General features: G+C 40.4%; 2 protein-coding genes across 9 annotated transcripts in view; both read left to right on the forward strand.

The window, feature by feature from the left end:
* The window catches only part of PHF20L1 (PHD finger protein 20 like 1), a 61484-nt gene extending 51935 nt beyond the window's left edge, over positions 1-9549 (forward strand). For 5 of the 8 annotated variants that reach the window (XM_037378628.1, XM_037378633.1, XM_037378634.1 and 2 more), the window contains 2 exons: positions 2821-2983; positions 4103-9549. In XM_037378628.1, coding sequence (XP_037234525.1) covers positions 2821-2983; positions 4103-4245 — 306 coding nt within the window. In that variant the 3' untranslated portion in view covers positions 4246-9549. Of the gene's footprint in view, positions 1-2817; positions 2984-4102 lie in introns of all 8 variants that reach the window. The other 3 variants (XM_037378627.1, XM_037378629.1, XM_037378631.1) reach the window with 1 other exon arrangement.
* A 4951-nt stretch (positions 9550-14500) lies between these two features.
* Positions 14501-23516, forward strand: part of TG (thyroglobulin) — a 160551-nt gene continuing 151535 nt past the window's right edge. Inside the window, exons 1-6 of the mRNA XM_037378935.1 lie at positions 14501-14567; positions 16203-16311; positions 17205-17302; positions 17752-17955; positions 18312-18471; positions 22723-22829. Coding sequence (XP_037234832.1) covers positions 14501-14567; positions 16203-16311; positions 17205-17302; positions 17752-17955; positions 18312-18471; positions 22723-22829 — 745 coding nt within the window. The remainder of the gene's footprint in view (positions 14568-16202; positions 16312-17204; positions 17303-17751; positions 17956-18311; positions 18472-22722; positions 22830-23516) is intronic.

Raw genomic sequence — 23516 nt, forward strand, 5'->3', positions numbered from 1 at the left:
ATGGTTTGAATCCATTACTTTGTGGAAAAGGTCTGAAACTTGTTAGTCTGGTTTTAGAGATGAGCTCTCTTTGAGCAAAAAACAAAGTGAAACAAACGTTTCTGTTTTCTACAATACCAACTGTGTGAGAATATATCGCCCAACTCATCCCCCTTTTGAAATACAGTTTCTGGTGTGGAAGAAATGAGTAAGATACGTCTTTTTTTCTTCTAATTTTAGTTTAACAGTGTGACATGTAAGCTATATAGCCTCAATGGGAAACTTTGGCTCATTCTAGTTAAAGTAACTGCCAAATCGCATGATTATATTCAGTTTGTATAGTAAGGAGACGTGCAGACATGTGACGTATGCTTCCAACTGTAGCTTAAATTGTCATTTTAATTAATATAAATACATTCAGAATTAAAAGAAAATATATACGAGCAGTGAAACAAAACTAATATTTCCTACAGAGACTAAAGCATATATCTAAAAAGCTAGGTGCGCTCTCTGTTTTAAATCAGAAAGAGGTCTGTCTGGGGCAGTGTCAGAGTACTCTTTCCTTTGGGACACCTTTGTTCACCCTGTCAGTAGTCAGCCTTGATACCCGAAATAAGGCTTTCTGTCTAGACCTAATACGCAGAGGAAAGCTCTCCTTGGTTTGGCCACTAACCTGTTTGTACTTACCTTAAAACCATGATGACACTGACACACAAGTGCCGTTTTTACATGAACTGACTTCTCTGTAAGGTGCCACCTTCACCTCTCCTTGTCAAAGTTTTGGTTGAGGCTTTGCATTCTCCTTCCCTTCTAGTATCTTGCAGAGGCTTGGATATTCTGATTTTTCCATACTGTTTCATCTTATCCTAATGTGCATTCTGTTACATATCTTCTTTTCCCTTACAAACATTGTTCAGATGGACTGTTATCAGGTCCCTTTTTGGAATATGCATCATCCTTAAAATTGTATTTAGTTTCCTTGTACTTGCTTCTGCAAGCATGAGCCTTCCCCATCTGGACCTTCCATTTATTCTTCACAAGCTGGATTGTGTACTCTGCTTCTCTTCTTACCCCTGCCACTGCTCCCCGATTGCCTATGTCGATCTCTTAGCTTAGAGGAGGACCTGTTTGATCTTAGGCTTTTTGCCCCCCCGAGAATCATGTACTAGCCATTTGAATAAATATGGAGAAAACAAAAATCTTTGGTTATGCTAATCATATATGAAGTTATTTAGCTTTAAGATTTTCTCTAATTTATTGCAGTGAGCATCTAAAAGTTTCACCTAATGATGATCTTGGGTTTAGAATTATGGACTTGGGTCCTCATACAGCACAGGAAATATGGTGTTCCTCTCTTGTGGTTTTACAGAGGGTCTGAAAATTGTAAGATATAAGGCATTTCTTCTTCTTGGAAATATCCTTTATAAGATTAATAACAGTTTTGAATAGTGAAAACGCTGTGGAGGTAAAACTGATATCTTGAGAGATGAAAGATTTTATCTGAAAGGTTTGGGAGTTTAGAGGCTTTTATGACTCTTAAAATCTATCTTTGATAAATATGAATATTGTGTGTACTTACAATACTTGTCCTCCAGGACTTGCTCATAAAGCTGCCAGCAGGTCAGTCCAAGTTTGATTTGTCATTTTAATTTATTATTAAGCCTTAAAAAGAAAGAGTTTTGGTTCAGGTGTTTTTTTGTTTGTTTGTTTTTGTTTTGGGGTGGTTGTGGGTTTTTTGCTTAATAAGTACTTAAAATTTGTCACTCCCTATTTTCTTCTTCCCCTCTTTTCTTGGTTTTCCCATTCTTGACTTGAGGAAGAGATAATTCAAGAAAAAAAAAGTTGTTCAGTCTGTTATTATGTAGCATGGAAAAAAATTAGCTGAGCACGTCATCAAGAGAATTCACTCTTTGTTCTAGCATTTGCCGTGAACTGAGATTGTGTGAGCACATGTATCCAGCATTCTAATTCCTAAAGCAGAATTATCAATAGTGAAAGAACTTCATCAGTTATGAAGTCATAGTGGGTATAAAATGGAAACCGTGAATCCTGCTAATTAACGGAGACATTTAACATTTTAACTGCTTAAAACTGGTATACTTTCTTCGGTCATTTCCATTAGCTGAAACATGAAATGCTGGAGGATGAGGAACTCATGTATTATCTATGACTTGCTATAAAGACACCAATTATTTCAAGGAAGTTAACCTTCCTCAGATACGCTTGTGTAACTGTATCTTACTGCCCTTGTAATGATCCCCAAACATGTTCAATTCTATTCCAGACTTGTGCTTGAAAGTTACATGGGACCATAGTGACAGTAAGAAGAGCAGGCTTTTGTCTTAAACTGTTATTTGTGCAAATAGCGACTTTTGACGTCTTGGATATTACTGCATTTTAGGGAGTTTTTCTTCATTCTCTGACTGAACTTGAAACAAACCTTAGGGTTTTGCACATTTTTGGTGATGGTGGACTGATGATGCAGTTCAGCACTTCATGATACAAGTTACGATTTATAAAAAAGGGCACGGAAATGCAGTCTATTTTACTGCATTAAACAAAGTGCTTGAGCTGGTAAACTTTACCTCTTCCCTCACTCCCCCAGTGCTATGTATGCAATTTCCATTTGTATGGAATTTGCATTTTTGTTTGGTTTAGTCTATTGACGTGCCCTGGTAGTTTTTGAGTATACTTGTCAAGTTGACAGAAGCACAGCTCTGAACCGGCACAGTTTATCATGTGACTCAAGTGTTGAATGAACACCAGAAATTAAAAGTAAACAAAACAAAGAAAACCCTCTTAAATGGCAATTTTTTTCTTTCTGTTGCTCCTATGGAGAAGAATTCTGCTGAAGGAAACACTGTGTTTGTTTGTAATGAAAGAAAAGGCTCAGAAGAACAAGTGGACACACATCTTCAATGGCAGCTAAATCTCCTTACCCATATAGAGAATGTACAGAATGAAGTCACCAGCAGAATGGACCTGATTGAAAAAGAAGTTGATGGTAACTGCATTGCCAGATACTTGTTAATATACCTGTAACAGCATCTTTCATAGCCATTGTGTTGAAGGTGATCTGAGGCACTGAGGATAGATTTTTAAAGTATTTATATCCAAATTTGGGTACCCAGCATTATAACCAGAACTTGTATCCTTGATCCCCCCCTGCTCTCTTCCACAAGCTTTGAATGCCCAGTAAAGTATCTTAAGCACTTAGGACCCCTGAAGATTTAGCTCAAGATTATGATATTAGGCAGACTTCAGAAAGCCTAGATAACTTGCCTAGTTTTTGTCCAGATACAGATCATAAAGTTGATGGATTTTTGTATGCCTGGAGTATTTTTGGCCTGATTGTTCAAGTAATTTAGGAAAAATAAAAAATGATCATTCTGCCTTCGACTTTTGTTTGCTATATATTAATAAGTAACTGGTTGCAGGAAGGCAAATCAGGCCTCATGAGGAAACTGGAATGAAATTACAGTGTGGGAGTAGATATTACTTGCCAATCACAGAAATTAAGAATGAGTGGAGCTTGTGGTCTAATCATAGGCATACTTAATCACCTCTGACAAATAAAGTTGTCTTGTTTCTATTTGCAGTTTTTACTTTCAATATTCCTGCTTGTACTGGTGGTATTTCTAGGTTAACAGGGTTGAACTTTTTCACTTTTCCCTCCTCTGTCTCTGCAAGCATAGAAATTCCTTGAAAACATTTGTTGAAGATCGGCAAACCGTTCTGTAATCTGGACCTTGTGAACAGGAACCTGTTAGTGACAGAAGCAAGCCTTGCATTTAAGGATTGTGTTTTCTGTTGCAGAGCTGTCGTAGCTAAAGGTTGTGAACTGAGGTTTCTTTTATATGCGTAGATGGTAAATTGTTAGCCAAGGGTATAATTTGCTCCCAGGTACCTTTTTATAGTAATAATCAAATCAGATATGTTTGGATTGAGTGAAACAGGGAATTAGTTGGTGTTTCCCTAATAAAACTTTCTTATGTTAAGTAAAAATCACAGCCTCAGAATATTTTCCCGTCTTATAAAAGACAGAGTAAGAAAGAAAAGTTTAATTTTTGAAAACTGTTTCTTGAAGACTTACTCTAATCACTTCTTCCTTTTCCTTCTGTAGTTTTAGAAAGCTGGCTTGATTTCACTGGAGAACTGGAACCACCAGATCCTCTGGCAAGATTGCCTCAGCTCAAGCGACGTATCAAACAGCTCTTAATTGACATGGGGAAAGTACAGCAAATAGCAACACTTTGCTCTGTATGACAAAAGGAAGAATAAAGAAATAAAAATAGGTTCTTTACAGTGAATTTTCTTACTAGCCACAAGACGGACAGGAAGACAGCAAAAAAGCTGAGCATTTATCTGGTTCTTTGCTGATTACATTAATAGCCTGAAGCTTTAGAGAGAGGAGAGGAAATTTATATTAAGGAATCTATTGCATTGAAAATCTGAATGTTCAGTGTCCAAACTTCAAAATGTAATATATCACATACTGAGAAGTGTTGATAGGATTTTAACATGGTAAACAAGAAAATCCCCACATAGAAGAAAGCTGAATAAACAAAAACTCTATGAAGAACAATGCTACTGTTTTGAAACCTTTGGCAAAAAATCTTGAGTCAGCAGAATTCAGCTGACTAAAAATTCTTGGGAACTTTTTTAATGAATTCCTCTTGTCTTGCTAGTGAAAGATAGGCACAGAGAGAGCTGTATCCTCTCTACAAGGGAAGTTTTAAGGTTATTTCCTTCTCTCATGAATGTTCAGGAAAACAAACATACTAGCTTTGGTTTTTGAAAGAAATTACTTATCATGGTCTCCTTTTAAAAATATTTTTTTAAATAGAAATCCTTATTACAGCACCCTTACACTCCTTTAAAACATAAGTGGCAAATAGTGGTCAGATGTGCCAAATAATAAAACCACTGGGATGAGAGTTTGATTGACTTACATGAAGGTTTTTTCCAAAGTCCTACTCAGTGCCAGCAATCCATCCAAAATTGTATCTAGTTTATATTTTTTTATGTTCTATTGCAGTATTCAGAATTCAAGGTACAATTTTTGTCCTGGGTAGCTCAGTTCTGGTGTTGGCCCTCTGAAACTTTACCATCCTCAGCTGGGATGAGGAGTGACAAGAGCAGCAAAACTGTCTGTGGCTGTGAATATACTAAACCACTAGAATAAATATCTCAAGTATCCAAGGTGTTTTTATAAAATCTTTCAGCTTCAGTGAATGAAATATCATAAAACCAAAGGCAACCTACTTGCTGTGTTAGCTCTTGCTGGATTTTTGAGCCCAGGACTTTCCCTGTGCTTAAAGTTGCCGCTGTACCCAGTGCTACATACATATTTGTATGTGTATGTATATGTGTATAGATACACATGTACATATATACATGCTATATACATTTATATCGACACATACCTAGTTTTATTACAATAAACTATAAGAACTGGTGGTTAACATGAAATGTTACCTTTTAACAAGCAGTTTCTAAAATTGAAAATAATGTATGTACAGGTTTTGAAATTTGTAAAATATGACTGTTAAAAGGAGGCTATTTAACTGATGACATTAAGTTACTTGAACATTTTATGCCTCACATCTGTTTATCAGTTCTAGTTATCTGTATAAATGCATTTTAGAACCGATAGACAGTAAACTTGAATTTACCTTTTGATAAAGAGTACAAGCCACTGTACATTCAAAAATTATTTAAATTTGCAAACACACTGTTCTATATGTAAGGTACTGTATGTAAAACTGTTTATTAAAACTATTCTGCATACTCTACACTTTCCACTTTTCTTCCTGATCTACGTAAAAATATATATAAAAAAATGTGATTGTTATAATGCACAGACCATCTCAAATCTTGGAATGCCTTTTGAGGATGCATAAAATTGAAAAATGTGCCAAAGATGGATTATCTGGGAAAGGCTTTGCAACCAGTGCAACTATTACTGAGAAAGAAAGTAGCATGGCTGGTTCATTGCTAAATAAAGGTGCCCTGGCGTTTCCCATCTGTCTGTCGTATCTGAAGTGAGTTATCACTCATGACGTCCAAAGCAATGTGTAAAGCCCCGTTACAGAGTGGCTGCTATTTAAAAAGTCCTGCTATATCAGGCCTGTAGGAGACATTGCAGAGCTGCATGGTAACATGGAAGTTAATTACGGAATCATGATTGGCAACTTCATGATGCAGAAAAAACACAGGAGCTGAGGAGTTGTTGACATTTTTATAGCAACTGTTAATAAATAAAATACTCTGTGTTATATAGTTGGGTGCTTAAGTAAGTGCTTCAAACAATATGAGTCGTTGAGTGACCTACTTTGTTTTGGATATGTGGGGCTTTAATATATTATTCACTTGCTGCATATCCTTGAATGTGGTACTGTGTGTACTGTATAAGAGAAGTGTAAATCCAGGTGAATTACTTTGAAACAAAGTGGAGTGTATTTACATAATTTATACAGCATACACTGTAGCAATATTATGCAATGTGTGTGCATGCGTGTGCTGTAATATAATTGTAAATGTTACTGAAGGTGGGCAGAGATTCCAGGTGGGAGGATGGAGGTTTCATTCTTGGTGCACAGATGGAGGAGTGGTATCCTGAAAAGGAGATCGTAAGGTCAAAGTTAGTTGCCCTTGCAGCTTTAACTTGTCTTTGTTTGTATATGAAATGGTCTCTAAATTTACATGAGTGTGGAATTTTATCCCTCAGGATCCTGCCTTATTCAGGATGAATTGTGCTTACAAAAACAATCTCTTCACTATTTTTTTATCTTCATTTCTTGTGTAGTCATGGATTCTAAAAATTCCTGCAAGCTTTCATATCTTCTAAGAAATGCAGTCTCAGTGTCCTTACGGACAGTGCTATGATATCGTGTGTATTGCTTGAATGCTTTACAAATTTGCCTGAAGTTGCTTTCTCAGATTGTGATGTTAGTCTAATGTAAACATGAGTTTTGGCCCCAGTTTCTCAAGTATTCAAACGTTTGGGAAGCTTTTGATTTTTTTTTTTCTTTAAACACTTACAAGTCAAGTGCCATAAAAATGCCAAGTGTTTTGCACAGAATGTAACCTACGGTTGATTGCTTTGCTCATGTGCCAGTCAAACCCAATGTGATCCAACTCAGACCAGTATTTCTTCTCGTTGGCCTTATCGAGAGAATCTTTTTTCCTGTAGGCATCATTTTCCATCTGTCTTCCTGCTTCGTCTAAATAAGCCAGGGATCTACACGCAGTCTGTTTGCAGCGTCATTTATCGGGGTGTGAGTTGCGATTCCTTGTGCTGTGAGGAGGCTGCGTGAGGGCTGGGTTTGATATAGGTGCTCAGAAAGGTAACTTTTTAAAAAAATTGCAGCCTTCTTTTAACTTGAATTCTTAATAGTAATAAACAAAAGCGAAATGCCACTGTACAGAAGCCTCTTGCGATTTCACAAGGCTAAATGGCAAACTTGTGGAGACTTTACCCGCCCGACATTTTGTCCGAGGGTTGTTTGTTCTTTCTTGGAGGTACGAGGGCGATCCGTTCCAAAGCTGCCTCCTTCCTGTGACCGTACCACAGGCATCTACGTCATGAAATCTGTGTTTTCAGTCCCAGTGATGGCTGAAGGATGTCAGTATTGCAGTCATAAACAAAACATAGTCTTGGTGACATGATCGGGTAACACGTGATAGGGCTGTCTCAGTGACAAAGTGGAGGTGCTTCAAGTCGTAACGGCAGGGAACGGGTTGGAAGGCACTTCTCTTGGGTAGCTGTAGGTTAAGTAGTGCCCACATTTTGGATATTCTGGCCTTAGATGCATAGATCTTTGTTCAGCTATGGAGTGATTTACAGTGATAGAGAAGCCTGTTGTGCTCTTTAAAATGGTTGAAGAAGATGGGTTGCGATTTTCTGGTAGAGTGGCAAAGAACTGAAACTTTTTCTATGGATGCAGGCCTCCTCTATGGCTGGCATTCACCTGTCTCTCTTAATTTTGTCTCTTGAGCTTCAACATGTGCTCCTCATCTGTTTGTTCTGTAGCTTGCATCTGTTTCTCCTTTTGTTCTTCAGTTTTCTGCACTCTGGCTTCTTCTGTGATGCCTGGAGGGTTTCACTCCTCTGTTCTTGTTCCCAGTTCTTTCTGGCTGCTGTGGGAGGCAGTTGCAGGGAAAGTTCTCTGCTCGACTGTCCTCAGCCTCCAGTGTGTCCGGTATAGTTGGAGTGTGTGTACCATGATGAAAATCTTCAGATGTTTTTTACTGCCTTCCTTTAGTAAGCCTCTTCTGATCTTGTGCAAGTGGCGGTCTCCCTCTGCTCACATCTGACTTCTAACTTAACTAGACTTCAACAAACATTACAGCAAAACCCCTCTGGCACTGCTGGGCTCCAGCATTCCTTACCAGACTGAAGGCTGGGATGTAAAGGGGTCACTCGAACATCAGAGTAAAATTGTAAAAGTATTTCGATGCTTGCAAATCAGAATATTTTTTTCCTTTTTATGTGAAGGGAAACCAATTACTCTGCTTCACTGGAATTTTATAAGACACGAAACAGATCCTGAACTGAACTGGAGCTTGCTGTAAAAATCAAGAGCGAAAGTAGGGGGTGAGAAGCGAGAAGCACTCCACAGACAGGGGCTTCCTAACAAGAAGTTGTGCAATCGAACCATCTTGACTACCTTGCCCTGTTAGTAATTACATGGAGGTGCTGATGTGTGAGGGGGAGTGCATGCAATGATGCGATTCATTTGCCAGCAGGGCCCAGCTTTGCCATGTCGGTTTAGAACACTGGAAGTGTAGGTTTTCTCTGCCAGCTTAAAAATGTTACAGTACATGCCTCTTAATTTTGGAGTGCTTATTAAGGTGAGAGACTTAATCACTTTCAAAATGCCCATTGCTATTCTCACGTTTTATTAGCTGACACTTTTTTTTTTTTTCCCTGTTCTACTGAGTCCATATACCTTTCAGGTGATCATTTTACAGAGTATGTTTGAAATACTTTGGTAATGGTTTTTATTATACTATGTTATGTCTTGGGCACTGGGTGTGGGGGTCTGACTTTAGCAATAAGTGTTATACACTATGTGTATATCTGTTTATATATGGAAAATAAATACGGAGCATGTAATGATGGTGAAAATACACTGCACAGAGAGCAGATTGTGCATTTGGAAGCCATTATGCAACAGCCCGAAAAACTGAAATAAAAAATTGGGAGACCACATGGAGAAAATTAGCATGAAAAATCATTCAGGAGTGAATTTCCCTTTCTATACACACCGGTCCTGTGTGTGAGCAGTAGATGAGCCAGCCTTATTCTATGGAATGAATAAGTAAAGCTAGTTCAATTGCTGGTCACCTCGAACAGCAGCCTTCCTTTCTCTAAAACTGGCCAGAGCCACCTCTGTTCAGCTGTAGCCACGTGTGCCAGTGTATTGTCACTAAACACTCTGAGAGAGGCAGCAGTGCACTATTAAATCTTCTGTGAGAGAAGCAAAAAACTTCTGTGATTTGTTTTTTATAATAGCAATAATGTTGACTGCATTCTAATACAATAAAAGTCTGTTGAGATTGTTATGTGCCTGGGCTCCCATTTGGTGGATTTTTTTTATTTGGTGAGCTAGTGAGTGCTTGTGTACGTTGTAAAGCATAAGGGAATCTTCAACTGCATTTTTAGCCTGTAGTCAATAAGTTAAATACAGTCATTGATACTCATTTATTTGTTTACATTGCAAAGCTTTAGGGAATCTTCTGTATTTTAGCCTGTAGGCAAATGTAGCAGTTAGTAAATAACGTACAGTACTGAATCGCTTACTGTGTGGCAAAGTGTTTAGAATAATTTTCCGTTCCTTATCTGCTTTGGTGTTTTAAACGATTTCAGGGTTTGAGTTTTGCAATGCACTTGGTTCTTAAAAAATGATGTCTTTGAACAATGAGTTCGTGGTGATGGCATCTCTTTTTGTGGGCAGCTGGCTGCCTTCTAAGGGTGTTTCTAATTTTGTGCCTTTGTACGATGTCATTGCAAAATAACTTCCATTTGCTTTTAGTGGTATTATTTTATATTGTCTACAAGCTGTTGTTGAGGACTTCACTGTAATAGAAAACAAATAAGCAAACAATGTTAAGAAAGTTCTAGACACCCCATGGACCAGAACAAAAACCATAAGCAGCAGATGAATGAAATTGGACAGAATCTCAATGAGTTACTGATAGAGAGAAATTGATCTGTTCACAGCAAGAATCGATATGATTGTAAACATGTAACATTTCAGAGTTTTATTCTGAATCAGGTATTTTAATCATTACTTGAAGGGGCAATCTCTCAAATTTAAGATACAAGTTCAAATTCAGATCTTGGAGTAATACACTGAAACATTTTTCTAATTAGAAAGCTTATTAAAGAATAGGTTTCCTGAGTCAGACCAAATACCTAGCCAGCCCAGTGTCTTGTCTTCAGTAGAAACGCAGTGCTGGCATCTGTAGAAACATACTGACTATAAAAGATCTGTACAGATTGGTTTTTCCCTTAATGTACCTTTCACTTTGGTAAATTGAGGTTTCCTTTACCAAAATCTTTATGAAGACTGTCAGTTTTATCAATCACTGACAGCTGTCCACGAGTTTAATCAATCTTTTTTCATTCATTTCTCTCCACAACATCAGGCAGCATACTGAATTCCACAGCTTTGTTGTGTGGCTGAAGGAGTTGTGTTTGTCCTTGAACTTGCTTTCTGACTCTGTTAGCCCTACGCTGTGGCCTTCAGTTCCGAGAAGGTTAAGTATTGCATTATTGAACAGACCAAAAGTAGTTTTGTCCTGCCGACACCAGGAGCGTGGCACCCTGCTGCTGTCCTTGTGTGACCAGCAGTACCTTTTCACAGTGCATTAGCTTGCTTTCGTCAAACACTGAATTGATTCAGTATGCAAATTTATCCTTTGCACCACTACAGGTTGCAGAACTGACTTCTGTTTGGGGTTTCAAAACAATCTGCATCTCAGATGTAATGAGAAAGAAATATTTTTCTACCTTGCATCACTGTGGTAGTATTAGAAGGAGAAAAAGTTACCTGTAATAGATAAGGAAGAAAAAACATTTTACCTGTCCTAGAAGTGGTTCATTTCTGCAGGGACGAAGGCAAATTCAAATGTTCTTATGTGAGCTTCTTTAGGTTCTTTTGTCACCAAAGGCACTTTGCTAGCTGGTGAATTGTAATACAAAAAGTTGAGAAGTCCTCTGCCCACTCTTCTGATCTAGCCAAGTTTAGTACAGAAGTTACTGGAATTTCATCATTCTTTCAATCTGAAGAACGTCATGCATGAAGCGACTGAAATTTGTATTGGCTGGTAGAGCTATGCTTTTTTCCTTGTCATCTTTTAATTTTGCATCGAATGAGAACTGAAAATTTAATCGGAGATGATAGAGATTATCAGGGCTTCACAAGGTCTTGTTATATTTGTCTGTGCCAAAATCATGTGAAGACTGAGATGTCTCTTGCTTCAGAAGAAAGGTTCCAAATGTAAAACAGTTCTCTATCTGTAAATGTGGTGTTACTTAACAAATGGTGTTAGTTTATACTTTTACATAGTTTTCTTACAAAGTGCGAGAGGATTGTCCAATATTAGTGATTTATTTAACACAGAAAAGCAGTTTATTATTTAAACAATAAATGAACTCATTGATATGGGCCTAATTTGACAATGTTTTCTGTTCTTAAAATTCTTCCTTCCAATTTGCTACCTCATGTAGGAGGCTCCTTCAGGGTCGTTTCTTAAACTAAGTTTGACTTCTCAGGTTCGAGTTTTATTTGGGTGAGAGCAACTTTTCTGTGGGTATAGAATTTTATGTATTTATATACAGGAACTGTTGGGCTTTTCGATATGTAAAAATTGCAGTTTCACAAAGTCTTTTCTGCTAAGAAAGTGTATGCAAAACTGGAACGTGAATAAATGGTTTGCTTCCTTCTTGAGGTTTGTGATTTCAATGTTTCATCACACTGGCGTTTTTCTTTCCCCCTACAATTATGGTCTACATTGAGTAGCTTTTTGCCAGTGCATACAACAAATAAAACCCTCATTTCCAGCACTAGAGCAATGACTTTGAAATGTTAATTTTAAGGCCATATTGGTCACAGGGACCTTTTCTGCTTAGTCCTTTTCTCACTTTCATTGATAAGCTAATTTAAGATATGCTTCCAACTTTTCTCAGGTGCTAAAAGTAGAGGGTAATTCAGTTTTCCCTTCACTGAAAGTCATGCAGTGAAGCTTTTCTTGATTTGCGTTTGACCAGCCATGGAGGACAAGTGCCTTTTTTTTCTCTTGACTAAGGTGGATTGCACATATTGCTCTGTAAACTACTAATTTTTTTTTTTTTCTTGTTAATCCACGGGCTATTGCATCCCATTGAACTTGCGTGTACCAAGATGCCCATCTTGGTTTGACGTACATCTAGAAGTGGTTGAAGTGATGCCAACTGCCGAAACTCACTTTCTCACTTTGTTTTTTAAGAGACTTTTAAGACTTGGCTGTTCTTCCCAACTTGCATAGTTCAGAGGTTGCTTTCTGAGTGTTTATGAAGGAGATGAAGTAATCTTGGGCATCGGCGCTATGTAGATATTGCAGATTTGTGCTTGTTAGTTATAGTGCTTTGATTCCTGTCTGCCTTACTCTGTTACCAGCTACTAATAGTAGCAAGAAGGAAAGTGAACAGCAACCTTAATGAGCTCGCTTCTCTCCCCGTTTGCTGTGCAAGGAATCTGAATGACGTTTTTCTACCAACTTTGGAAAATGGGACTAAGTCAGTCTCACCTGCACCCCACAGCACACACTCTGGATATGTGTCTCAGTGGCTTGGAAGTGTCATTGTCCTTGTAAGCACTGATCCTGCTGCCCCCAGAGAGCCCCGGGCACCGGGCTGGGCTGTCTCTTGTTGCTCTCCTCTAACTCCACACCACACTGAGGATCTGGCACAAATCTGGGGCTCCTGAAGCATGCTTGAGTCAGAAATATGTGTCATGGTCAAACTTTTCATCCTTCCTAATACAGCAACCCTAGTGCTAATGCTGGTTATTCTTTGTTTAGTCGGATTCCTTTGCTCTGCGAGTATGTTTCCTTACAAATGCTATGTCAGTCCAGAAATTCATTTTCTTTCTATGCCTGCTTAATCAGGGATGTTACAGGACTTTTCCTCTTCATGCCTCTGAAGGTTGCCTTTTTTGGTCTGTCCTCTACACTGTACACATTCTTCATCTTTTCCCAGCTTTATCTTTCTGTGGGCCATTGACTTTCCTCAAGTCCACAGCAGATTGCGTGAAAGTAAAGTCCAGATATAGTCTCACTCATTTAAAAAAGACTAGTAATGCTAAAGCAACCTTGTATTGCTGTTTGAGCTCATTTTTACCATATGTATCATATGCCATAGCACCACAGTGACCTACAGCCCACACTGAGGGATGCTTGGATCGCTGTTGGTACAATCTTGGTCTGTAAGAGAGTATCAGTAGAATTGTTTCTAGACTGTGTAGCACCCATGAGTCGCAAAGTGCTGCTGTCACTTTTTCTTGAAATCAGCTTAAGTCCTGCCTCAGATGTGTGCTTCTGTTATCATTTAGCTAATTATTCTGGGCCCATTTGTTCAACCACCTCTGCTTTTGTGACAGTGAATTCTCATAATTCCAGGTGCAAGTAAGTGCTGAGTAACAATCACAAGAGGTGGACAAGTAAGAACTGATACTCTGGAACCAACGAAATAATATTTCTGGTATGTTTTAGGTTGAGGATCCTGCATGTAATTAGTACTATGAACCTTGATAACATGCTTAATAGTCATACTGATCTTATGCTTGGAGGATGAAGCCCAAGAAGCTATACTGCTTCCCATCAGATATTTGTCTGTATTAAAGTGTGTGGTGCAAGTGGGAGTAAAAGCAAAAGGTCGAGTGCATTTGGCTCTGACTCTCAGTTCCCTTCAATAGAATGGATGCAGCTCCACTGACTGTTTTTTCACTTAATAAACAACCACATTATGCATTGTATTTACTCCTAGTGCTACTTGGAGGCCTAACTCTTGTCTGTCCCTCCAGCAGGCTAGGCTCTCTAGAAACAGATGCAAAAAGGTACTGCTAATACAAAACACAAAGCCTGGTTGCACCACACTGCAGGCGAGAGTCCGAGCTCTGGCCAGCACCGTGTCAATGTGCTTGATTTGCGTGTTGGTTAAACTAAGTCCCCTCTGCCACCCCCTGTGCCTGCTGCCACTTGTTCTCCTCTCCGGTGAGCGGGCTGGGTAGTGCTCCCTGGAGCAGGGATGAGAACTGGCTGAGGAGAACCACGAGGGCGGTTCCAGGTGAATGGGCCTCTTGTGGTTTTCTCAGAAGCGTCGTATGCGTCACTTGCCCAATTTCATGGCCAGTCTACCAGCGCATAAGTGAACCCATCTGTGCGACGGTTGCTACAAAAAGGCAGGTGAGGGCTACCAGGGTGTGCTGGGCAGCCTCACTGACAAAAGGGGATGGAGCTCTCCCATCGCAAGATGGGCTCCATCCCGTTTTGCACCCTTCTTTGCTGCTTTATTAGCACAGCAGCAGCCAACATATTTGGTAAGTACGGTTGTTCTTTTTCTTTGCCTGTGTCCAGTAGTGACTGTGCTCCTGTGACCTTTGTGCTGCTCTGTGTATTATTCTGATGAAGTGTGTCATGATCTTGAATCTTGCACGCTACAGACTTGGCTAGTTATTGTGTGTTGTGCAAGCGGTGTACAGGCTCCAGGTTATATGCTAAGCTGTAAGGATCTTGAAATGGTCAGGGTTGTCCGAGTTCAGTGCACCTGGGTTTTGGGTGGAAAAAGATGTTTTCTGGAAGAGTAGGCTGGGCTAGAGAAGGAACTTGGGTAAGAAAAGGTGGTGCTGCAGGGATGTGAATGTCCTAAGGTTATATCTTCTACTTGTACGTGCAATGATCTAATTTAGGCTTGAACCTTAAGATACCGAATAGTCTGTCATCCCCAGTTCTTTGGTCTGAGTTTGATAGCCCTGCACAACAAGCAATTTGAATCACTGACTTAATCTCTTAACTCGGATGTCTTACGAGGCCCCCTCTAGCACTGTGCACAGAGACACCCACACATTCCAGAGCAACTGGCTCGGAGTCGCATTTGAGATGAAAATAGTGAGTCTGCCTACATGTGGATGTATCAGTCAGCTCACCTGAAATCCTTTTACAGTCTCGTAAAAATTTTCGTGTTGGCTTAAGGTGACACAGTGAAAACTCTCAGAAACAGAAGTGATTGAGAGGTCATAGGTGCACAGGAACCATCTGTGGTTAAAGAAGTCCCTGAGCTGCAAATTGTTGGGGGCTGAAAAGTGTTCAGAATACTTATGATGTATTTGCGTTACCATGTGTGGTCACGCTCAGACCAAATACTGGATTAAATGAACTTTTGGTCTAAATTGCTGTAGCTATGGTTTTGTTTGTTTATCTTATAGAACTACTTAATGGAATTAAGAGCATGGCATTCAATGGATTTTGAGGATGGGGAAAGTGTCCAATCAACTAATCTGTTCTGTAAAAAAACCCCACACCCCACTGAATTTCATCATTCTCCTCAAACAGCATCCAAATGTGGTTTTGAAGTTGACTTGAGTGTTTCCTTGCTAGAGGGCTTCAGTAGTTGATCACTTGCCCTGTAAAATTTGAGACGTACTTCTAAAATGAATGTCTGATGGTAACTGCTAGACATTGATTCTTTTCAGGTCTTTCATGAGGTTAAGAAGAAATACCTTTCCTTTTGGTGGAATAGTGAGTGACTTAGCTTCAATAAAGAATAAATACTCAGAAACAATAACAGTGATGTATGTAGTTATGGCAAAGGGCTGTTTTGTGGTGATAGGCACAACTAATTCTGAGTAATTAAAGTATTCCAGGTACCAGAAAATGATAGCTAGAGCTGAAGTGATTAACAGAGCTGAGACTACTTAAATACAGGCCTGGGAAAAGGGTTCATGAGCATCTCCATCATGTGTGTATCCTGCAGCAGACAACAAACCAGCAAGATTTTTCAGTACCTCCCTGTGCTGTCCCATGCAGGAATGTACAAAATGAGCAATGGGGAGACAAGCAAGGAGGGTCCATGAACCTGGGGCTGCCACCACACAGGGCTGGTACTAACAGGGTTTTGATAAGAACAGGCTTGTGGGGAAACCACCCTTAGGCGTTTGCTTTCTTGCTGCTTTCAGAATACCAGACAGATTCCCAACCATTGCGTCCATGTGAACTTCAGAGGGAAAAGGCTTTTTCAAGAGGAGATACCTATGTTCCTCAGTGCTCAGAAGATGGCCAGTTCAGGTAATTCATCCCTGCTATTATTTGGCTGTTCTATACAATGTGACCTTTCATTACTAATGAAAGCTTTAGCCTCTGTTTTGAACAGCCGCTGTGTCAGTGGACTGGAGGGTGAGGGGTGCAGGAGACTTGAAATGACTTCATTGAGCCATGGTGCAGATCCAGCCTCTCCTGAATGAGTCCGCTGTTGCTGGAAATAATCCCTGGGTTAAGAGGTCAATCTAAGATTAATAGGCAAATCCTAGCAGCATTATTTGTACGTTAAATATTTGGTGCAGGTTATTGTGAATTGTTATCTTCCTACCCATGCTCATGGGTGCATGGTCTGCGATTAGTGTGCTAGATGGCACAGCTGAGCCAAGTTGACTTGGCCAAGTTATCCACCCTGCTATAAGTGGCACAGCTGGACAGTTAGATTTCCTTCTAAAGGTCTTAAAGGAAATAAAAAGCACATGGAGAACAGTGATTTAGAGAGCAGCATGTTGCTTGAAGATGGAAGAAGTTAATGAGTTAATGCTGAGGGGAAGTACAGATTGTCATGTTATCTGCTATTTTCTTACTGTCATTACCTAGGGTGGAGACCTTGACCATTCTAGATTTAACTTAGAAAATGTCTCAAAATGTGTGGTAAATCTCAAATACTTAGACTTAGGATTCTGTCCAATCTACTTGCTTCTTGAATGACTTAAAGTCACTTATCTGCAATTCCTGAAGAGTTCTGAGAATTGCTAGAATTAAGAGCTCCCATCAGGTAGTCTCACCAGAAACACAGCCCTTTATCATTCCATTATTTAAAGTACTTGAACTTGTTTGGCTTGCTTTATGTTTTTGTCTATGTCCTGTACTGACTGAGAACACTGTCACTGAGAAAATAAAATACTTGTGATCTCCTTCAGGACGGTTCAGTGCAGTAGGAACGGTCTTTCCTGCTGGTGTGTGGATGTCAATGGCATTGAGGTACCTGGCAGCAAACAGAATGGATATCCCTTGTCTTGTAAGTTACAAGTTTCTGGTTCTGTTCAGATTGGGTAAAGAACCATTTAAATGTGCTTATGAACTGCTGAAATCAAATCAAGTCTTAGATGGACTCTAGTTTATTGTAATTTGCTGAGTCTTTCTAGTGGGAGTTCTGCAGTTTCTTCAGGGCTGATCACAGACATGTGATACACCTGGATGGGCTGTGTTTGCGAAGGTCACCATAATGTAAATCATGAAAGAAAGATCAACTTAGTGTATTGTCTTTTGAGTTGGAGGACTTCAACCCCATTTGTGGTGGGTTTCTCTATACCAATTTTCACAGCCTCAGGTCCATCAATGTCCTCATGCCATGTGGGTGGCAGAATCAGAATTTGCAGCTCTGAGAAAACTCAGATGTTGCCTTAATAAATGATTCAGTGCCCAGCAATTACCTTTGTCTAACAGTACCCCTTTCTGCTATTACAGGCTTATCCTTTTGCCAGCTGCAAAAACAGAGGGTCTTGCTGAGTCAATACATCAACAGCAGCAGCATCTCCTACATCCCTCAGTGCCTGGATTCAGGGGCTTTTGATGTGGTGCAGTGTGACACAAAGCTGGGCCAGTGCTGGTGCGTGGATCCAGAAGGAATGGAGATTTATGGTACCAGGCAGAGAGGAAAGCCAACGCAGTGTAAGTAATATTTAACAAAACTGTGGGGTTTGTAGGTTTGAAAGGTTTGGTGTGAATGATTTAAATGTGGTGGCAGATCAGGAGCTTGGACACTGCAGCCTACACTTATCCTATAGAAGTATAGGTGCTTAACTGGTACATTCAAGTCCTTGTTTCATAGACTCATAGAATATCTGAAGTTTAAAGGGACCCATAAGGATCACAGGGTCCAAGTCCCTGCTCCTCATAAAGACAAGAGGCACCTAGGTGTCCACGTTCAGTGTAATGAATCTAACCCCTCTTCAGACCATGGGGTGGCTATTCAGCTGTTTGTGGGATGTTAAAACACAATAAACATTACCTTTGTTTCCCATTAGGTCCGGGGAACTGTGAGATCCGAGACCGCCGCATTCTGCACGGGTTTGGGGAGAAGAGCCCGCCACAGTGCTCAGCAGATGGAGAGTTTATGCCTGTCCAGTGCAAGTTTGTCAACACAACAGACATGATGGTTTTTGATCTTCTTCATAGTTATAACAGGTAAGTGCACAGGCTTCTGAACCAGAAAAACAATCCTTCGTACCTCAAGTCACTGTCTTACTGGCTTTTTCTTCTTTTCCCCACACGAAGCCTTTCTTCTCTAACTGCACTTGATGCTTTTTTTCTACTAATGAATGGACCAAGTGGAAAAAAAAAAATAAAAGCCTTTTTTTCTGAATTCTTCTTCTTTTTAGAGAAAACTGATGTTCTCTCTCTGCAGTCTAACTAGTGTGTCCTCACATAGCAGTGGATACCACATTACAATCTGTATTTGGAAAAGTAGCCAGGGCTACTTTTCAGACAGAAACACAACAGAAAATGAGACAAATGCACAAGGAACAGAGGAATTCAAATGTATATATGAGGTAGCAAAGATGGCTCCATATGGGAGATGAAAGCAGATGGACAGACAGACAAGTGGCAACATGCAAAGAGCAAGTTCCACATGATGTTGGGAAACTCTCATCCATTTAGGCAGTGCCAGGGTTGCTCACACAGGTGAAACAGCAAGTGATGAACGGGCGTGCTGACAGATGACTGGCTTTGGGTGGTTGGAGATGACTGGGGAAGACTTAAAAATGCTGGATCAAATCCTTGTCCATGGGAGCAAAAAGCCGCTGTTCTGTGGAGGAGTTGGGAATTAATGCTCAGGTGGAGAAACAAGGGGTGGGCAAGGGGAGTTTGTTTTGACGCAGATGTTCAGACTCTCCAGAGAAACCTTTTGGTCTCTTGTTAAGTGCTGTTATCATGGTATCTTGGTCAACACACTTCTCTGGTGGAGGGCAGTGGAGTAAATGTAATGTTCCATTCTGACTTGGCTCTGTAGTAGCAAAGGCATTTTATTGTAAATGTCAGTTTTGCTGTTTTTTTTCTTTTTTCTTTTAAGCAAAACTGAAAGGCAGGCCCAAATGCACAGTGCAAATTTGCCAGAGCTTTGGCAGAAGTTATTTTGGCAAAAGCAAACTAATCTGGCTTTTTTTTGTTGGCCTGTGGAGTGTGGTAATTCTGAAAGAGCAACTACAGAGGTGAAAGCAATGCTTTGATTTGATGTGTTTGGTTTTTTTTTTTTTTCTCTCATTGGGAGATTTGTTTGCAAAGAACTGTGAGATTGGGCTTTTCTTGTGTCCGTGTCATGTAATTAATCACAACAGGATCATTTCATTCCCAGCTGTCTACCTTTCCAATTATGGCATTGACTTAACCTATTACCATCATACCTGAGTATCTCAGGTCATTAATATATATATTTTCACACTATTCCTGCCTGAAATGTCATTATCCTGCCCCATAAACAGGGTTCCAGAATACAGAGTTGAAGGGATGAGTTCCAGAGCAAAGGACTATGGCAGAACAGGGATTTAAACCCAGAATTTATGTTCTTGTAGAACCAGTGGACCAGCTTTCTTTGGTTTCACAGATTGATTTATGAAATCTGGACATGTCACACTAACTGCATTCACAAATTGTTTCCCTACACACTCTTAAATATTTCAGAATAAATCAGTATGTTAAAAAAAGAAATGGAGAAATTCAGAAGCTTAGAGCTAAGACCTTCCCAAGGGGAAGACTTTTTGGAAAGAAAGATAAGCCCAGATTTCCTACCTCACTCTGGCAACTTGGTTGCTGTTACTTCTTTTGTACAAACTGTGCCCTAGTCCTGCTTGGATGGGTAGCTGTGTAGAAAGTCCTGTAGAAGACTGATGGGAATGATGAAAAAAGGAAAAGTCAAGGAGGATCTTTTCCTTTTCTTGCTACAATTTTCATCAGACCGAAAACCTTGTGTCAGTGCCTGTCCCAGCTCACTGGAGGTTCTGCCCTATTATCTATGATTTCATCGGTAATGGGGAAAAAAATATCTGTTTTTTCCCCTCTGTTTCTTAATAGTCAATGAGAAAGGCAGCTATAACTTGAGCTGCATGTATGAAACACAGAAGGGGTTACTTGCAAACCTGCTTTTGAAAATCAGTTATGAGTTGTCTTTGCTGGAAGCTATAACAGTTTGAAGAAAACGTCAACAACCTCACATTTATTTACTTACCCATGTTTTTGAGTGTGAGCATTCTTGTTGAAACAGATGGATACACTATACATTTATCCACAACTTAAATGTAGTCACCTTTGCTTTAAGCCATTGTTTTGGATTGGGTCTGGTAAACGAGGTGCTTTGTGTTATTGCTACTCGTCTTGAGGGCTGTAATTAAAAAGAGGCTGAGAAATAATAAAAAAAGTGATAGGAAGTGAGTTTTCCAAGTAAGGTGAGAAAAGTTCTGTCCTCTTGTTTCTGTGGGCCTAATTTATATCTGTTTCTACTTTATTTAGCTGTACGCTCAACGTGGAGCAAAAATAACCAGCATGAAAGGATATGACTACACATCCGCCACATGTAAAAGTATAATTACGTATGTGACTTCTCAACGTTGAGGGTGAAAGCAAGCAGCATGCAGAATATTTTCATTGCGTCCTGTTTCACTCAACTAGGTGTTGAGATGCTGAGGTGATGAGTTCCAAGGCCATGAGCAGTGCAGAGGTCTGCCTTTGAATGCATTGCTCTCCTAAGAAAAGGTCATATTCCTGATTGGGCAGTGGTTACTGCGTGATAATTCAGGGGAGCAGAAGGCTCTTGAGGTATCCCAAGCTCTCTATGTTTGCATGTAAATTGAAGACCATAGAAAGATGGCATTTAGGTGTTTATATCTTAAATTCCATTGGTTTAATGCTGGCAGAAGTCCCTTTGTGCCCTGAAGTATGACATTTTGATTGTTTTTAGCATGCTCGTGTCAGCAGTGGAGTAGGATTTTATGATCCTAAGTGAAGGGAGTCCATAGGCTTTTAATTTGAAGACGTGGAAGAGTGCCAGAGGGAAGCAGCTCTATGCAGGGATGTGCAAGCTGTGAGGCAGGAGAACTGCTGGGTTGCCAGCCCCTTCCTCTGCCCAGGGGTTGCTGCTGCTTCATGCATTGCTCAGCTTGCACTTCGACGGGCTGAGGAAGCAGCAACATCTTCAGCTCTCCCGGCAAGAGGTGACAGAGCACTCGGCCAGTCTCCTGAAGGTAGCAAAGGCCCCTTGCTCCACTCCTCTGACCTGAGCACTGACTCTGAGCCTGACAAGTGTTTTGCTGTTTCTCAGGGCCCCCGCAGACTGTGGATGCTGGAGCAGCCCTGGGGCTGCGGGGCGCTGGCATTGGTATCGAGGCTGCTCATAGTCCCAGTGCCACAGGGTCGCTGTCAGCTGCGCTGGCACGTTAACCTCTTTCCCAGTGGATCAGGGCCTAATCCACCATTACTCCTACTGCTGAGTCTCCTTCCTTGGTAAAACCCTGATTTGTGTCCTTGTCCGAATGTCTTGAGCAGAAAATTCCACTTCCCCTTTGCTAGATATCCCAAATAAGCCACATGCAGCTGGGACACCAGTCCTTCATCGTATTTCAGGGAAAGGTATGCGTCTGTAAAATAATAGGATTGTTTTGGAACTTGGCACTTTGAATCTAGAAGAACTTAACTTCTGTTTGCTTGGAGAACCCCCAGAGTGTCTGTCACTTAAGATCACATTTATTGGTTTTTTTTCTAACTGACCCTATGAAGTTTCCTTCCTGAATCATTGCTTTGCTTGAATCTGGCTGTTCTCATTCCTAGAATATTATACTGGAAACTAACATCTCGTTGATCTCCAGAAGAGTCAGTCTTACTCGTCATATGTTATAAACTCCCTTCTCCTTAATCTGTTGAGCCATGCTCTGAAAATGAAAAAGATTAGTGAGGTTTTTATCAGCTTTTGTGCTTAATTCTATGCAGAAAGTGTACGTAGCATGTAGGGAACAGGAAGCAACCTGTTTGTTTAGGCACTTTGCCATCTTGTGTAGATCTGTAGGAGCTAATGAAAGGGTGTTGTAGTAATATTAAACCAACATTGGTCTGTTTTATACTCTTTGACAGGCTTTCAAAGATGAGAATAGAATAGAAAATGGGTGTTAGATACAGAAGCTGGGTACCTGCTTAGGAAGAGTCAGAAATCTGTCTGAAGATTGTTCTGTGTTTGTTTAAAAAACGACATTTAGGAGACTTGTCAGCCTGCTGCAACACTGATCTGGGCCACATCAGAGCCTGGTTGCCACAGGGGGACCAAAGGGTTTTGTCATGGCTTTGCGCTCTGCAGACAGCCCTACTGTACCTGTCTGGGAGGGAAGCACAGATGATGCTTTGCTGTTGTCAGTGGCCTCCCAAGTATTCACAGGAGGCTGCTTTTCCTTCCAGGCTCCCAGGGGCTTTCCAAACACTCAGCTCCTTTCGGGAGGCATTCCCAGAGGTCTCTGGGTACTGCTACTGCGTGGACAGTCTGGGGAGAGAGTTAGCAGACACTGGTAAGTACCCTCCAGCATCTGATCCTGTAATTTGAGTGGCTTTGAATTCCAGAGGGAAAGGACAAATAAAAAGTATCAGCTCATTTGGAACTTCATTTCATTCTTACAAGGGGTAAGACCACTGGACCAGTGTAGTGCTCATGGGAAAGGCTGGAGCTTAATTACTGAATTCCCACCCTTAGGAGCAGCACTTTAGTCAGTATCAAGTGGAGTTGCTGCCTGGGAGCTAATTCTGTCCTCTTTGAGGATGGTGGTACAGGATTTCTGAGTGTCCAGCCTCTGCCTGCACTAGAAAGTTCACGTTCACTAGAAGTGTCACGTTCAATAAGTCCAATTAGCAAATGCAGGGGAGTATAAAGGGCCTGGAGACCAAACTATTTTCTTCTTGCTCAGGTAGAATCATGAAATGGGTTGGGCTGGAAGGGACCTTTAAAGATCCTCTAGTCCAGCCCCCCTGCTATGAGCAGAAGCATCAGATGGTCCTTCCTTTTCTCTCAGAGTCAGGATAACTTGTAGGCATGTTAATAGGTGATGGGACACTTTAGAAGGGAGAATGTTTTTTCCAACAAGGTGGAGTGAGGACAGCTTCCAGCTCCTCTTCCTTAGATACTCTGTTTTAAAAAGTAAAAAAAAAAAAAAAAAGGGGTGGGTGGGGAGCGGAATGCAAAGCATGCTAGCTTAAACTTT

The sequence above is a fragment of the Falco rusticolus genome, chromosome 3 (genome assembly GCF_015220075.1).
Source record: "Falco rusticolus isolate bFalRus1 chromosome 3, bFalRus1.pri, whole genome shotgun sequence".
NCBI lineage: Eukaryota > Metazoa > Chordata > Aves > Falconiformes > Falconidae > Falco > Falco rusticolus.